General features: G+C 35.4%; 1 protein-coding gene across 4 annotated transcripts in view; it reads right to left on the bottom strand.

Annotated features, from left to right (window-relative positions):
- Positions 1-1,472: 1,472 nt before the first annotated feature.
- Positions 1,473-17,171, bottom strand: part of CCDC18 (coiled-coil domain containing 18) — a 35,441-nt gene continuing 19,742 nt past the window's right edge. For 3 of the 4 annotated variants that reach the window (XM_087719252.1, XM_087719250.1, XM_087719251.1), the window contains exons 15-29: positions 15,536-15,670; positions 13,646-13,723; positions 12,509-12,625; positions 11,927-12,094; positions 10,799-10,941; positions 10,016-10,179; positions 8,829-9,042; positions 7,708-7,807; positions 7,062-7,178; positions 6,796-6,939; positions 6,147-6,350; positions 5,537-5,674; positions 4,525-4,713; positions 3,474-3,911; positions 1,473-1,703 (exon numbers count right to left, since the gene is read on the bottom strand). In XM_087719252.1, the coding sequence (XP_087575378.1) occupies positions 3,501-3,911; positions 4,525-4,713; positions 5,537-5,674; positions 6,147-6,350; positions 6,796-6,939; positions 7,062-7,178; positions 7,708-7,807; positions 8,829-9,042; positions 10,016-10,179; positions 10,799-10,941; positions 11,927-12,094; positions 12,509-12,625; positions 13,646-13,723; positions 15,536-15,670 (2,322 nt within the window). In that variant the 3' untranslated portion in view covers positions 1,473-1,703; positions 3,474-3,500. The remainder of the gene's footprint in view (positions 1,704-3,473; positions 3,912-4,524; positions 4,714-5,536; positions 5,675-6,146; positions 6,351-6,795; positions 6,940-7,061; positions 7,179-7,707; positions 7,808-8,828; positions 9,043-10,015; positions 10,180-10,798; positions 10,942-11,926; positions 12,095-12,508; positions 12,626-13,645; positions 13,724-15,535; positions 15,671-17,171) is intronic. The other variant, XM_087719253.1, reaches the window with a different exon arrangement.

Below are 17,171 nucleotides of genomic sequence, written 5' to 3'. Positions count from 1 at the left end.
TAGCACTTAGACTTACAGCCCTCTCTAAGCGGGGTTACAGAGTCAGCCCCAACGATTTGTCCTCATTTTACCCACCTCGGAAGGATGGAAGGCTGAGTCAACCTTGAGCCTGGTGAGACTCGAACCGCCAAATTGCAGCTGGCAGTCAGCAGAAGCAGCCTGCGATACTGTACAATAATCATTGCGCCACCATGGCTCATAAGATAGTATCAGTGCGAGTGTGAGGTTTGATGCCTGCTAGTTTTGATGTTTTCTATCTCATTGTCTTAGCACTATTCCAACTTGTCAATAGCAAAGGAAAAATATAAATAGAGGTCAGCAGCGGGCAAAAAAGTCATATCCTTGTTCAGGTTTTGCCCCGTGATGCAAAGTTTTGCCCATTTAAAGTTGCAGAAGAGAGTTTTAGTGATAAGTAACATTGATGCTGTTGAGATCGGGCCTATATGATACAATTTGACAGACTTTGAGGATAAAATAAGGACGGCATAACAATAGGAATGTTTTTGTCACAACTCTTGGATGTTAGTTTGTGTGACATGTTATTGCGCTTGTGCAGTTTCTTTTATAAATAATCTAGAGTCAAGTCATTAAGAAAATAGGTTGCTTTTTAAAAGGACTCTAATAGCTATTATACCTTTCCAGGGATAGGCAAGAACCCCAGTATATATACTAGAGTAGGGGTGTCAAACTCGCGGTCCAAGGCAGGATGAGCCACGTGCTGGACCCGCCCCCTGCCCAAAAAGCACCAAGGAAAAGATTTATCTGAGAGGGAATTAGAAATAACTTTTATTTGCAGCTGTAAAATATAACACTGCATGTGCAGCTTTTTATAAGAGAAAGCCTTGACTTTCTAATATTCACAATTAGTACAATGTTTATTTCATGCCTTTTCTTTAGATCAAAATGCATTTTCTCATTTAATCCCCAAATATATAAAATAAGCTGAATTGGGAAAAAAAATAGCTGGCTTAAAAGTTCTATGCTAAGCTATTGCACCTAAGGGTAGATTTAAAATATATATATATGGGCGTCGCATACAAAATCATATTCTCCACTGCATCAAATCCTTGCATCATCAAGAGATAGAATCTAAAATAAATACATATAGGAAAAATCAAGATGTTTCATAATTGTGGAATGATCTGGGACAGACTTAGTGGCCAATTAAAACAGGAAAACATCCTTGTTTACTTTTCCCCATAGATATGAATAATCCTGGCAGAGATGTGTGTGTGTGTGTCATTCTTTTGATCACGGTCATACAAGGTGTATGAGCTAATGATGTATAAGTTTTATGTGCAGAAAAATGCACATGGCTATAAACTTCTATTCACAATCCATGCATTCTATACATACAATCCCATTTATCATTATTGGTAGTATTTTTTTTAATGTAGGGCAATATTATATGATCTGTTTGGTTACAAATTATGTGTTTAGCTGAAATTTTAATGAAACATTTTGTTTAAAAATGATTTTTATGGATTTTTTCTTTATTAGTAAACATAATAAATGAACATTAGTAGTTTAAGAAATAATAAAAAATACTGAAAAAGTAGCACAGAAAATAATTTTCGGTGGATAGTTACTAAACATAACTATATTTGTAGTTTCTATAAAATGTTATGAACTCCATGCCGGACCCATAAATCCATCTGTGGTCAATTGCATGCCAGCACACTATTTCTTCAGAAACTTTCTTCCTGAAATAAACATATTTTCAGTTAAAAGAATATTTTATAATGAAATTCATTCAGACCTTAAGTTCTTATTAAAGAAAGCACTATGTGATATACAGTCTTCCTAGATGGAAATTTTACTTTAGCAGTACCTCTGGTTTCTGACATTTTAGATTTTGCATGTACATATTTAAAAGTATTATCTCTAAAATCAAAAGTTCAGAATCTCAGAATTTACAAATTAATTTAAATGAAATCCAGTATTTTGACATAGTTGTATATATTGTACTGCAATCTTATGGAATGATTGTCTTTTGAGAGCCATGAATTATATAATAAACAATCTCTCTTTCTGTTCAGGATTCTACAAGAACATATAAGAAGGATATCAAACTCAAAATGTCATAAGAGCCACATGAGGACCATCCTGGGGGCCACAATAGGAACCTCTTCACTTATTAAAAAAACATTTCTAGTGAGTCAAATATGAAAGGCATCACAGCATATCAACCAAACTTAACTTTATAAATAAAAAATCCACTGCAAAATAGAACCACGATCCCATCCTTCACCCATCATTTCTATAGTCTAACCTCCAGAAATTTGTAGTCATCAAAATATATTCAATTTTGCCAAGTGCATAACCCACTCTATGCCATTGGCAGTTGGCTCATATTTGATTGGTTGAAGTGTCCTGCGGTCACATGATCAGATTTTGTGACTTTTTTGCCTTTTCCTGCAAAAAGGCCAATTGGATAAGCTGGATTCAGATTTACAACCATGTTTGATTCACTTAATGGTGAAACGCATAACAGCCATTGCAAAAAAGCTCATAAAATCAAGTGCAACCACATGGTGACTCAATTTATGACTGAAATAATTTATAACCAAAATCCCAGGCTCATTATGGTCATAAGGTAAGGACTACCTGTAGTAAAATGATCTGAATAATTATTTGACACAACTGAGACCAGCATTTGAGCTACTATTATAAACATCTATTGATATTTAAACTGTAATCCTTTGCACATTCCTTTATTTCCCACATTCATTGCATTTCTAATTCTTGGAAAAAAGCTCTCCAAAACATTATAGAATTTAATTCTGAGAAAATAAGACATGGTTATCTTTACATCTTTAATCTGGATGTTACTGAACATAGTAAATACAGGTAATACTTGACTTGTAACAGTTCTTTTAGTGACCAAAGTTACAATGGTACTGAAAAAAGTTACTTATGGCCATTTTTCATACTTAATGACTGTTGCAGTATCCCCATAGTCACATGATCAAAATTCAGATATTTGGCAACTGACTCGTATTTATGATGGTTGCAGTGTCCCAGGGTTATGTGATCACCTTTTCTGACCTTCTCGCAAGCAAAGTCAATGGGGAAGGCATATTCAGTTAACCATGTTACTAATTTAATAAGTGCAGTTTCACTTAACTATGGCGCAAAAGGCCATAAAGGGAGGGGCAAAATTCATTTAATGAATATTTCACTTAGCAATAAAAATTTTGGCCTCAATTGTGGTCATAAGTTGAGAACTACCTGTAATATTCTAAATATTCTAGAAATATGACAGCTCCATTTTAGTTTTTTTCCACTCAAAGTGTTTTATTTTCATGTATTGCACTTGGCCTTTGGGGGAGTAAATTGTTGATCTAACTTCAGTTAATTTCTCTGTGTTAGAAATTACTCTGTTTACATTTTAAAAGGTAGCAATATTTGCATGAAAAGTTACTTCAGTGACAAGGAATATTGTACTCCATTTAGCTAAGAAATATACATACTTGATTTTTCTTTACAGCAGATAAAAATTATAGAGAAGACTTTTCAGAATCCTTTCTCTCCTTGTTGATATATTTCAGCATGCCACTGAGTGTTTGAAAGTCATTACTGTTACAAGTTACCTCTTCATCTACATTGTATGACAAAGGATCAAAGGAAGACTCATTCAAACTCTTTGGTGAAGCATGAGATATATATTTTGACATTTCGGAACTCACTGAAGAGTTTGGCGTAACTGTCTGATTTTGACCTAGTGCATTTTTATTGTCCTTAATATTTAGATCACTGGTGCTTGTTGAACGCCGTAGTTTTCTGCAAGTAGACTGCTTGGCAAAGTCAAGTCCTTGATCATCAAACCAATGATGTTCTACTAATTGCTTGATGCTTGCTGTTCTTTCATGAACTGCAATTCTTGTTTGTAATCTTGTAAGCTCAGATTCCTATAGTGCACAAATTTAAAGCTTTGTAGAAATTAGGTGATCAGGGATCATCTTAACAGCAGCTACTTGTTTAACAAAAATATTGATAGTATTTCTGATTAATAAAAATGTTATGAACAACATACATTGCTTGATTATTCTTATTAAACAAAACATCAATACTATTTCTACAGATTATTAAGCAATTATCTGAAATAATATTTGAATAACAGGAGGAGAGAGTGATGACTGAGTGAAGTAAAAGAATTTACTTGTGACAAACTGAGATAAAATTTCCATTCCCTCCTGATCAGCTGGGACAGAGGCAGAGAATAGAGGCAGGGCCAGTCAGAGATGGTATTTACCGGTTCTCTGAACTAATTTCCGCTACCAGTTCTCCAAAACTGGTCAGAACCTGCTGAATAGCATTTCTGCAACCATCTCCTTCAACAATACCTTACAATGTTTATTTTTTACTCCATTTCTCTCTTAATCCAAGGTTTTCATAATAACTATGAATGAGCATCACCCAGAGTACAAATTTCAATGTTAATAGACATATATTGCAAGTACCTATAAAATGATTTGAGATGACAACCTTATATCTAATACAAATATTCCTTTCTTAACTCACTTTAAGGAGCAACTTTTCATTTGTTGCTTGAATCATATTATCTCTGGACTGAAGCTGTTGTTGCAGATTATAAACAGTGTCTTGAGCATCATCCAGTTCTATTTTGATCTGTTGTAGTTGCCCATTAACATGATGAGATTTAGATAGTGATTGCTGCCATTGTGTCTGTTCTTCTTCATGGGAAAGTTTCTGAAGACAAAATATATTTCAAATACATGCAATCTAAACTATTAAATCTTAACAAAAAAACTTAACAAAGAGAACAATTCTTAACCATAGCAGCAAGTTACTCCATGGTGTAGTCCATAGGGCAGTGATGGCGAATCTTTTCAGCACCAAGTGCCCACCAAGTGCTGCAATGTGCGTGCATGTGTGCGCTAGAGCGCCGGAAACCCAAAGACCACCTGCATGCCTGTTTTTTAGCAGTTTTTCAAGCCGTTTTCTGGCCATTTTCCGGTATTCTGGCACTCATTAAGACCAGCTGGCCAGAAAACCAGCCAGAAAAATGACCTGAGAAATGGCCTGAACTATGGCTCAAAAATAGCCTGAAAACTGGCCCAAAAAACAGCTTATTTTTTGGTCGGTTTGGGCCATTTTCTGGCACTCCAGGGCCTGCAAAGACCAGCTGGCCGGTGCCTGTGTGTGTGTGCAGGAAACCAGAAGAGCAGCTGTCAACAGAGTGTGTGCCCACAGAAAGGAGTCCGTGTGCCACCTCTGGCATGCGTGCCAGAGGTTTGCCATCACGGCCCTAGTGTATGCCATAGGATAGTAGCTGTCGATATTATGCATAACTGTGGTGCTTAAATAATTTATCAATGTTCAGTTCATAACTTGTGAGAAAGGGGACTGATTGCTCTGAAATTATTTCATACAAACTTGGTACAAAAGAAATTATTTGAAGGTAAAAAAGGAAAGCCTAGAGCCAGTTCTTAGAGCCAAACACACATGTGAGAGTTTCTCATTCTCTCATACCTAAGATGAAATAAATGGGAAAGAACAATTTTGTTCTCACCTCTGATAAAAAAGACTGTTTTAGCAAATGTACTTCTGCAGTGAGCCTTTTAATCTCAGTTTGCATTCTTGCTTCTAACTCAGATTCTCGCACCTGAGCTGCTCCCAATTGTTCTGCCAAATTATTTACACGGGTTTCCTGAAAGAAAATTATGCCCCCCCCAACACAAAATCAATATATTTGCCATATTTTCTTTAAAATATTAAATTAGCATGTTTAAAAACAATAATATTTTAAGCAATACAAAAATAAGTATCTCAAGTTTGTTTATATAGAAGATGGCTACTAATTTTCCAAAACAAACCAAGAAAGCATATCTACAGCTATTTTTGAAACATTTTGTATTAATGTTTCAAGCACTTCTCTGTTATTCATTAAAATAACCAGACCCTTTTCAAGTTTTCTCCACAAGTTTAAGAAAAGGTCTGAAATATTTGTTTTACATCATTTTCAAACTGATCTGGCATTATTGGTTAGCTTTAACCTTGTCTTTCCCCATTTGAAACTGTGCTCTGAAACATGCTCTAGTCTACACATTAAACTGACACTGGAAAGAATCTTGCATTGGGATAGCTGACTTCTCATAAAATTAATCTGTAAAGTTGGTTACTTTTTCATGTGAGATATGGTTCACTTCTTCCAGTTCAAGAGAGATCCTTTCCACATCTCTCTGAGCTTGAGCCTGTTGGCGGCGGCTCTCTAACAAATCCACATGAACTTGTTTCATTGCTTCACGTTCCAGTCTCAGCTGCTGCCCCAAATCAAGTATTTCTTTATACTGTTCTGCAATACACCTTTCTTGGTCTTTCAGCTTCTAAAAAGAGAAAAGTGGTTTTTTTACATACTAAAAATCTTGTGTCTTCCTGTTATTTCAATTTAGTAGTTCTTATTTGTTGTCTTAAAATCAGATCTGCTGTCTGAAAAACAGTTCAAAGTGTGTTAAAATTATCAGCCAGATGGAACAATATTCTTTGTTGGCAGATATGCATACAAACTTATCTAAAGAGAAAGAAAAAAAATAGCAGTATCAGAAAATGAAATGCAAAAATACTGGCAAGTTCTCATGGAAAAGTAAGCAAACTATATTTGAGCAAGCTTCAATAAATTCAGTGGAACATATTTCAGACAATAGTCTCTTTCATGAAAAGGCAATGTTATTCCTTATCATATATTATTGATTAAATAAGTAACTGGTTAGATTAGAAACCTGGAGTATTGAAAAAAAAGGCAGAGAAAAGAATATACAAGATAAAACTTACTTTCTCAGTATCTGTTATTCTTTGTTGTTTTTGTTCATTCTCTTTTCTAAGAAGATTTATCTCTTGATCTTGTTGGAGAATATTATACTCTTTTTCTTTAAGCTCCTCTTTTGAATACTGTACCTTGCTTGCCAAACTTTCAATCTGAAAGCAAAATGTAAGCAAATAAGTTAAAAAAGAATAATCATTTGAGGAGTTAAAACTCTTCACATCAGAAATTTGTGGAAAGTAAGCAACTAGAAGCGCATTTTGAACAATAATAGTACCTGTTTATTATAATCTTTTATCTGCAGCTCTGCTTTTTCCAAGCTACCTTGCAATGTAATTATTTTTTGTTCCATTTCTCCCCTGTATTCACGAATTGACATATCCAACTGTGTAACCTTTTAAAAAAGGAAAGACAAAATATGAAAACAGAAAGAAATATTAACTTCAACTCATGACCACAATTGGGACTTGAATTTTGATTGCTAAGTTATGCAGCCATTAAGCAGGTCACCATGTGATGGGACCCAATTTTGTGACCATTTTACTAAAGTTGCTAAGCAAATCACATGGTTGTTAAGTGATTCTAGCTTCCCCAGTTGACTTTGTGGAAGCCAGCTGGAAGGTTGCAAATTATGACCACATGACCGCAAGACACTGCAACTGTTGTAAATGTAAGCTGATTGCTGACCACCAAATTGTGACCACAAGGATGGTGCAACAATCATAATTTCAGGATGGGTCATACATTTCTTTTTCCACAGCTGTCATAATTTCAAACCACCATTAAACAAATGGTTATAAATTGAGAATTACCTGCACACACTAAAATTGTGGAGCATTAATGAAAATATGCATCCCAAATATATTTACTAATAATGTCCCAATCATTCTTAAAAGCTTATTAAATTTACATATTCTTCTAACCTGAGCTGCTCTTTGTTTCAAATCCCAATTTCTTTCTTTCAGCACCTTTTCCATGTCAAGAAGTTCTTGCTTTTTCTCTTCAAGTTCATCCTTGCATTCTCTGCAATTTTCATTTAAAAACGAGAAATATTTTCTATGTTAGGGAAGTTAAATTCTAATTATCCTCATCCAATTCCTCTATATCCTGATTCTATGTTTATTTAGAACATTCAATCTGTGACTCATAAAAATTAAGGAAAAAACACAGCCAAATCTATTAGCAGAAATTGTAGTATAGTTTTGATCACTTGACACTGAATTTTGGGTTAATATAATTAATCATATTAAACCACATAATACTTAATAGGAGATATTAATAAATACAAATGATTTTTTCCCTATAGATACTAGAAAAAATGAATTTAAATATGCATTTAATTTTACGCATACATATTTTCAACAATAAACTCCCTTTTTAATGATCCTGTATTCCCTATTTGGGGTAGAATTGGGGCAACTGGACGGAGTTGGGCATTTACTGGCTGGATGCCCTTCCTGATGCTTACATGGAGTTAGCCACATATATTTTTTCTTTCCACCCTAGAAAAGAAATAATTGTTTCTACCTAGCACTGAATTCTCAACCTTCTGAGTGGGTGGTGAGTGTCTTCACCACTAGGTCGCCATGCCACTCATACATATTTTCAACAATGTAATATTCAGTACTTAAAAAATACTAAACCTACATATATTCTCTTCTATTGGTACTTACAAAATGCTGGAAAGTAATTAAATACAAGAGTTTATTATTCTGATTCTACACATGATCTATTCACTTTGTAAATAATCATATACAGACACATGGACTCTCTTGATTTGAGATAAAATTCTGACAGGTGTGGTAAAATATCCCTGAAGATTTTTGGGGCAGAAACACAAAAATAATTTACCACTGTTTTCTTCCTTGATGTTTGTTGAACATCAGCATATAGCTCTGGAATTCCCTTAAGATCTCCCATCCAAATGCTAATCAGATCCAACCATGCTAGGTTTTTAAGCCCAAGCAAGATTGAGTAGGTACGCCACCTGCTGAAATTACTAATTTTCTACCCTGATCCACTTCTGCAATGCTTATTAACACACCTTAATTCATCTGTTAAATCATGGATAGTAGTGTACTTCTCCTCTAGGGATGTCTGTGCATTCTGTAATGTATCCCGAAGGTCTTGCAGTTGTCTCAAAGTAGTTTTTAACTCCCCAGTGGCGTTTTCCAGGTCAATTTCTAGAGATTCTATTTTCTGCATGGAATCTTTTTGCTGGGTCTCACTTATAAGCAACTTATCTTCTAATTCTTTCACTTTTGTACAAATAGAAAAAAAGCAATCAAGAATGTTTAGCCAGACAATATATGCATTTCTACACATGATACAGTTTTAAGTTTCTACCCTATCCTTCTGGCTATTCCAAGATGAAGAACCACAACAAATTCAAAATCAGCAATCACCATAAAATACTATTAAAAAAAAGCAAAATTAAAATATTATTTGGGAGTAACTGAACTGTTTGCTTATCCCTAAATCTAATAGACTAGGTTCTAAGAAAGGGAGTCAGGAAAAATATTCTTTCAACATATTACAATAATTAGAAGTACCCTGTTTACATTTTCTCTATGAAGTAGATGTTTACAATCAAAAGTTTAATTCTATTTAGAATCAAACTGTAAGCCAGTTAAGATGACTGTGTATATATGTGTGTGTGTATGCAAACGTGCCTGTATGATGCATTCAAAAGTTCTCATACAGTCTTCAAGGATGTCTGCATGCAATAAATATGGATGTTGCCAGTCATGTATAACTGTGGCAAGCCTCTTTTCCTAGTGTTGCCAGTCATGCATAACTGTGGCAAGCATTATTTTCCTAGTGTTACATACATGCAAACATACCCTTCATGGTATTCCATTTTGGGTAAGTAATGGTTTACAGAGCACAGAAAAAGAGATAAGAAATAAAAATCATAGACATCAAAACCATGAGATAAAAAGAAAAGGAAACGTAGCCAAAACTAAAATTACAGACATAATAGTCATTGATTTAATATTAAGTAAGGTATTTTGGGGGGAAACAAGAAGGTTAGCTTTAAAAAATACCATTTTTTCTGATATATTTTGATCAATGTATATATTATAGTTATTTAAAATCAGTGCAGCCAGTCGATTAAGTATTCTTATTTAATGTTGTTATTCCATTCTCAAAATAATTTTCTAGAAAGTTGTCCCATTCATTTCAATATGGCATAATAAAAAAATATTGAAAGCATAATGAAGAGCTTACCTTGGTGTGTCTTTTCATCAAATTCTGAGATTCTCTGTTGTAAATTAATTTCCAGTTGGCTCAGCTGCATTGCTTTACTATGACCGTCTCTTCTTAAGTGCACTAATTCTTTCTCCATGTCTATTAACTCATCTTTACATTGATCCATCTCTTGTTTAATCTGCCTACAGAAGCAAATATACCACGCCTCAATAAATAATTAAAACAATAGCATTGCAGGTCTACAAAGTATCCAGAATCAATTCAATTCAATTCAATTCAATTTATTAGACTTGTATGCCGCCCTATTCCCAAAGGGACTCAGGGCGGGTAACAAACCAAAAGGGAATGGGGACAATACAAGCAAAACAAACAAAACAATACAGAAAACAGATTTAAAAAACTCCTCAACAGTCACAACAAATTCGAGTGGGGCTGGGAACTCATCAGCCCCAGGCCTGCTGGAACAGCCAGGTCTTAACGGCTTTGCGAAAAGCCTGAAGGGTGATGAGGGTCCGAATCTCCACGGGGAGATCAATAATCAAAAGAATGGGAACTACACCTCAGAACAGAGTAAGCTATTTACAGTAATTAAAAAACGCATAATATACCGTAAATGGAGGAATAAATAATACACAAATAAGTACATTTGAAAATGCACTCATATATTAATCTGGGAATAAATTCCACTAAAATCTATAGGATAAATGGATATTCATAGAATTGCGGTATAAACCCTTTTTTCCTTCCAAAATAATACATTCAAGAAAATAACTGCATATTTTTAAAAAATTGGGACTATGCCTGATTGTAGCAGTAAGTTCTGCTATTTTTTGCCGTTTCACATTGTTTTCTTCAGTGGTTAAATGAAGTCTTTCATTTGTTCTTCTCAATTCTTCTCCCAACATATCCTTCTGCTTTTGAAGTTCTTGCTCTAGTTTTGATACCTGTTTTTTGAGAAGAAAAAATAAATTTGGGCATGGGAAAAAACTTTATCATTTTGCTTTTTGGTAGATTGTTGTTTTGTTGCTGGTATTACTACAACACTTTCCAAATGCAGTTGTACAAAATATTAGGAGATTGAAATGTCCCAGTTCGGACATTACTGGAAATCATCCAGGCTTTCCAATCTTAGAGAAATATTCCAGTCTGAAACAGGCATTTAATTGCAAAAGCAAATTTGGAGTATATGGTTTCATGGTCAGAATAAAACATTTTAGGGCTAGGACTTTTTGACATTAAAATTGTTTGAGTATTTCTATCTCCAAACTTCAAGTTGCCCATTGGTCCAGAAAACTAGGAACCCTATACACCTGTTAACATTATAAATTTTTGAGATACCCCAAAAGGTATATATTTCTGCTTATTAGGAATAAACATGAAAACAATTGATTTGGATATGTATTCTGCTGAACCATAGAAGAGACCTCTGATTGTTTGAATGCAGCCTGAACATTCCTGTGAGACCAGGTTCAACTCAGTAGTCCTTCTGACTTTTTGCAAGCAAAACCTCTAATTGTGCATTGGAATTATTATGCATGGCATATTAAGAGCACATTACTAAGTGTTTGCATTGAGATATGCTACCAAATTGTTTAGAATTACAGTGTGAATCTCTGTTTCTGTGGTAGGCAAAAGAAGACAATTAAAAACAACGTGGCTTACAATCACCAGCCAAACCAATGCTGGAGGCTTAGACTGCTTTGCTTCGAAGAACTTATACTGGGACTCTAGCCGTAGAGGAAATCTCTTTCAAGATATATTCTGAGGGTAAAATAATCAATTCTTTCAGCTAAACTCTCGATTTAAATTAATGCTTCACAATAAGATGAAATTGTTTCATTTCAAATACGCTTGGTAATAGAAAAAAGAGAATACGAACTATATAAATGCTTGTCATACATTTTTAAAATATTAACATGAAGCATGTACCTGTTTTTGGAGCTTTATTTGGCTATCATCTAATTCACTATTCCTAATGGTTTCTTGATGTAACATTTGCTGCTGCTGCTGCAGACTCTGCTGTAGAGCAAGATTTTGTTCACTAGTTGACTGAAAATTGTCATTCTTATGCTTTATTTCTTTTTGCAATCTCTGTATCTGAAAAATAAATGATATGATGAGACTGCAATGAGGCAATTAGTTTTTCAGCTTCCTTCTACTTCACCTTTAGCAGAATGGTCTGCTCTATCAATCTATATCTATGCTACTAACAAGTTGTAGTTTTTATTAACATCTATTATAAATGAAAATAAAAATCTACAATATGGGTTATATTTGAAAATATGGTTTAGCTTAAAATAATTAGGAATAGATCCTGATATTGCGTCACTTCCACATAACTAAATATTCTTTGTCTTTAGCAACGACAAAGGTCTGGTTGTATTATAAAATCAACAAAGTTTCTCTCACATTTCTTTCCAGTAGTATACCTAATAAAATGAATTCCTATTTTTTGTATATCAAATATAACATAGACTATCTGGGGAGCAAGATGAAAAAGAGCATGTTTACCTCTTCAGACTTTTTCTCCAATTGCTTTTCAAACAGCACTTTATTTTCTTCTAAATGCTCTAAATACAAAGCTATATCTTGCTTACAGCTTTCTAACGCTCTTTGTAAATGTTTGACCTAATAAAACAGAAGAAAACATATAACAATAAAGAAAGGCTATCTGCTAGAGACAAGCCTAGTTTATTAGCTACACTAAGAAATGTTGTGACTCAGCAGAAGTTCGCTGTGAGTTGAGTCAGGATGCAGGAATAACAATGTAGCTGGGGCTCTTTAGTGTGGTCTTCTGGAGATAAAAGGACTGATGGTGCCACGCCCTGGTTGCAGAAGTCAACGTTCGTCGTTCGTTCATGGTTCATCGGTCGTGGTTTGTTTGTGAGAGGCACTTGGATAAGTGATTTGCTTTCTGTAACCCTGATTCAAAGAGACACTTGGAGAAGTGATTTGCTTGCTTTCTGGACATCTGGTTTGGGCCGTAAGAGATCTTTGTTTTTACATTCTGTTATCTTCTTGACAGAGACTTTATTTATGTTTATTTTTGGGCTCGCAGCCAGTGTGAGCCGAAGCTGATAAAGTTCTTTCCTTTTAAGTCTGTCTGCCTGTCATCTTTGAACGAGCGAAGAAGGGGGGGTCAGAACAAAGAAACAAACTACATTTGGCACTTGCAATCTTTGACTTGTTTTCATCTCAGATGATTATTATAAACACACTAACATACGACAGCTATTAGCTCCCCCTCTCCCTTTTCTTTTTTCCTTCTATGTTTCTTATTTTGTAAACCCTGGTAATAAGGGAGGGTTTTTTGAATTGATTCTGGAATCCTTGGTATTCCTGAAAAATTAAGTGCTACATTCAGTATTAAGTTATTTGAACAATAGTAATAGTTGTAGTAATAAATTCATAAAACAGTGGGGTCATTTAATAAATATTAAATATTTAAAGAAAATAATCCATTTATGGATGTATTCTTTAAAGACTAATTACCCATTAAAGTCAAAAATGAAATTAATGCAGAGGATCCATTTGCCATTCTGCTACTTTTCTTTTTGAAAGAAAATGAAAAATAAGGGGAGGCTTTAAACAATACAGAGGAAAAGAAAGCTACCTTAAGCTCTGAGAAGCCACAAAAATTGTACAAACCTTGACTGTTTCATCAGCAAGTTGGTCTTGTAATTTCTTTAAAGCTTCATCTTTGTTTGTTCTTTGTTTTTCCATTTCCTGTTTTTATTCAGAATCAACAGAATATTTGATGTTATTAAAAACTAGGACTTTTCTACCATATTTCTGATGTGGTTATAAATTCTCAAGCAAGTTGACTGTCACCTATTTTTCTATAAAAGAAAAATCTGCAGTATGGTGTCCTAACATATTTGGATTAGATTCATTTTCCTGAGTTTCCTTCCATTTTGCATAATTGTATTACCCACCCCCCAACTCTTGTTTACAGGTTTTCATCCTTCAGGCATCTATCTATTGTATTTTTCAGAGTATAAGATGCATCTTTTTCCCTCAAAAAAGAGGGTGAAAATCTGGGTGCGTCTTATTCACTGAATGCAGCATTTTTGGCTTCCCAAAACCCTGCCCCCTTTGAAAAATGGCCATGCATAGCCTTTAGGTGGCTTCCAGAGTGCTCCTGGGGACTGGGGAGGCAAAATGCTTGTTTTTGGCCCCCCAGTCGCCAGGAGCACTCTATAAGCTTCCTAAAGGTTATGCATGCCCTTTTTTTTTGACAAAAAACGGGCCCGGAAAAATGGGCCATTTTGGGGAGGTCTGCAGAGTGCAAAAACTTTCTTTTTTAATTTGCCTCTTCAAAATCTTGGTGCGTCTTATACTCTGGTGCATCTTATACTCTGATAATTTCATGTTCCTATTTATTAACTCTGTGTCTCTACCACCAACCAAATAGTTATGCCACAAGGATATGGGGGTTCCAACAGCTGATAAATTCAAGAAAGTTTCAAGTAATAGAAAAGTGTCTGTCTTATCTATAAAATACTGCTTGCTTGACCAAAGCATGTCAAAATTTTTGATGGAGCAATGGGAATGAAGATAGTAAGAAATCATAATTCATTTAGCCATATCAATATACTATACAAAGATGGACATCATTTGAGCTCAACTACATGAACACAGTTTTGTCACTATACGGACATGTTTTGACATGACCTCCTTCAACGTTGTATGTTAACATCCCAAAGTAGCCAATACATTGACATTTCCTGATGCTCTCCTATTCAAATCTTATCCGGGCACAAATATATTTAACTTCTGAGCCCAGATAAGTTTGGCAAGATTCTGCCATCTGTTGAGATATGTCCAAATTCATAAAATAAAACATGAACAATATATATTGAACAAATGATGTAGGGCAGTGTTGAACTTCAGGATTGTGACTATGGTCTAGACTCTAGACAGAAGATATCTTGATATTTCATGGGCAACTGTGACTGGCTTCTTCAGAAGCAAAGTGGTTAGCTATGTAGACCACAGGTAATTGTGCAGGAACTGACCAGGCTCCTAACTTTATAACCAGGTGAACTGATTGGTCTTTAGATGAGCTGGATTCTGGTTGGTGCAGGTTGATGAGAACTAGTCTGATTTTGATTGGCCATTTTGGTGGCATTGTATCTTGATTGGTCCTTTGTTCATTCCAGCTTCTGAATGATCATTTTTGGAATGCTGATCAGCCATAGTTGCTGGCAAAACATCAGAAAATCTGTTGTCTAGAACACTGTCAGTAAATTCTGAAGCTAAGTACTTCCCAACAAATACCAATTATGAAAGCCTGAACCAGTATATTGAACAAGTAACTATTTCAAACCTAGAAATATAGCCTTTTCTGATACTGCTATTTTATCATTTTTAATTAGAAATTGCATCTGAAGGTTGTTAGTGCAAAGCTTCCTAGCATTAACAGTAACTCTCAAATTGCTTTTCAGATGCTAAAAAGCAAGGAAACAATTTGCAAGTAGTAACTTTCAAGCAATCCAACCCAAATCCCAAGAACCATTAATTATTCAAAAATGCTACCTCTTTGCTTTCTATTAATAGTCGATCCAATGATTCAAGCTGATGCTGTTTATATAAAGCATCCTGTTGGAGAATGGACATTGTTTTCTCTTGTTCTAGAAATTGTTGGTTTTTAGTTTCTACTTGAGACTGTAGCTATATAAGAAAGAAAGATTGTAATTGATCTATCCAATATCCCATATACCTTCCCTATTCATCAATGTTACAAGAATGCCCTCCTCCGATATTTTACAGCAAACTAAAATATAGATTATCATATTTAATAAAGACACATACACAGACAGCAATAGAATACGATTTAGACTGTTGAAAGAAATAATCAAAGATAACAGAGATTGAGAATGGAAAAAGCAGAGCATTTGCTATAACTTCTTGCCTACTGAGGGCTTTAAATGAACTTTGAAAAACCTGCAGAAATATATTTACAATTTTCTTACTCACTGCTGAACTCCAACTCTTTCATCACCACCCTTGTTTTGTAGCAGCATTTTTACCCCAGTTGGAAAGAACACTGTAGTGATTTATTCACCAGTTTTTGATATTTCAAAGCCTGCAGATGTACCGTATTTTTTGGAGTATAAGAGGCACCTTTTTCCCTCAAAAAAGAGGCTGAAATCTGGGGGCATCTTATACACTGAATACAGCATTTTCTGCCTCCCGAAATCCCGCCTCCTTCACCAAAATGGCCGTGCATAGCCTTTAGGAGGCTTTCAGAGTATTCCTGGGTGCTGGGGAGGGCAGAAATGGGTGAAAAACAGGCCGTTTTTTGCTCACTTCCCCCCCCCCCAACCCCCAGGAGCACCCTATAAGCCTCCTAAAGGCTATACATGCCCTTTTTTTTGACAAAAAACAGAGCCATTTTTGTGAAAAACTGGCCATTTTTTGCTCATTTTGGGGGGGCACCCCCCCAGGAGCACTCTACAAGCTATTCATGCCCTTTTTTGGAAAAAAAAATGGGCTGTTTTCGGGAGGTCAGCAGAGTGCAAAAACTTTTTAAAAAAACATTTGCCTCTTCAAAATCTTTGTGCGTCTTATACTCTGAAAAATACAGTAGCTTCCAAACAATGCTGTTTCTTGTGTAAGGTATAGTATTGATGGGTTTGAACTAGGGGACATTGGGGGGGGGGAGTTGCTGCACTTAGTAACATTCTGAAATCAAAGGGCAGCCGAGTGACTGGATCACTCCTGGAGAGCCTCTCTTGACCCTTTGTGCCTGGCCCACCCTATGGTTTATGAAGGAGCTGCAAGTTTTGAATAGGATTAAGAGATGCCTAGAGCACTGCTGGAGGAAGATGAGGGATGACTCCAGACATGACTTAAAGCTGCCATTAAGGCCTGTCTTGTGGTGGTAAGCGTGGTGAAACATCATTATTTCTCCACCCTTATCGCATCTGCATTGGGGCTCAGAAGATCATCTTCAGGGTTGTGCAGAGGAATTTATTCAACAAAGTCACTCGGATTTGTTCCCAATTGGAACCCATGTGTGGTGCTGATCCATATGAGATGCCTGAGAAAAGATCTTACTCAATTATCTGAGAACAGTTCAATCCTGTTGGACGCAATGAAGTGGACAGGTTCCTTGATGCTATCGTTGCAACCCCCTGTCAGTTAGATCCTTGTCCCTCCTGGCTGATAA

The sequence above is a fragment of the Thamnophis sirtalis genome, unplaced genomic scaffold, assembly GCF_051295495.1.
Source record: "Thamnophis sirtalis isolate CommonGarterSnake01/CBP01778 unplaced genomic scaffold, rThaSir2_p1.2 scaffold_7, whole genome shotgun sequence".
NCBI lineage: Eukaryota > Metazoa > Chordata > Lepidosauria > Squamata > Natricidae > Thamnophis > Thamnophis sirtalis.
The sequence above is the reverse complement of the archived record's forward strand: the minus strand, read 5'-3'. Positions and strand labels throughout refer to the sequence as shown.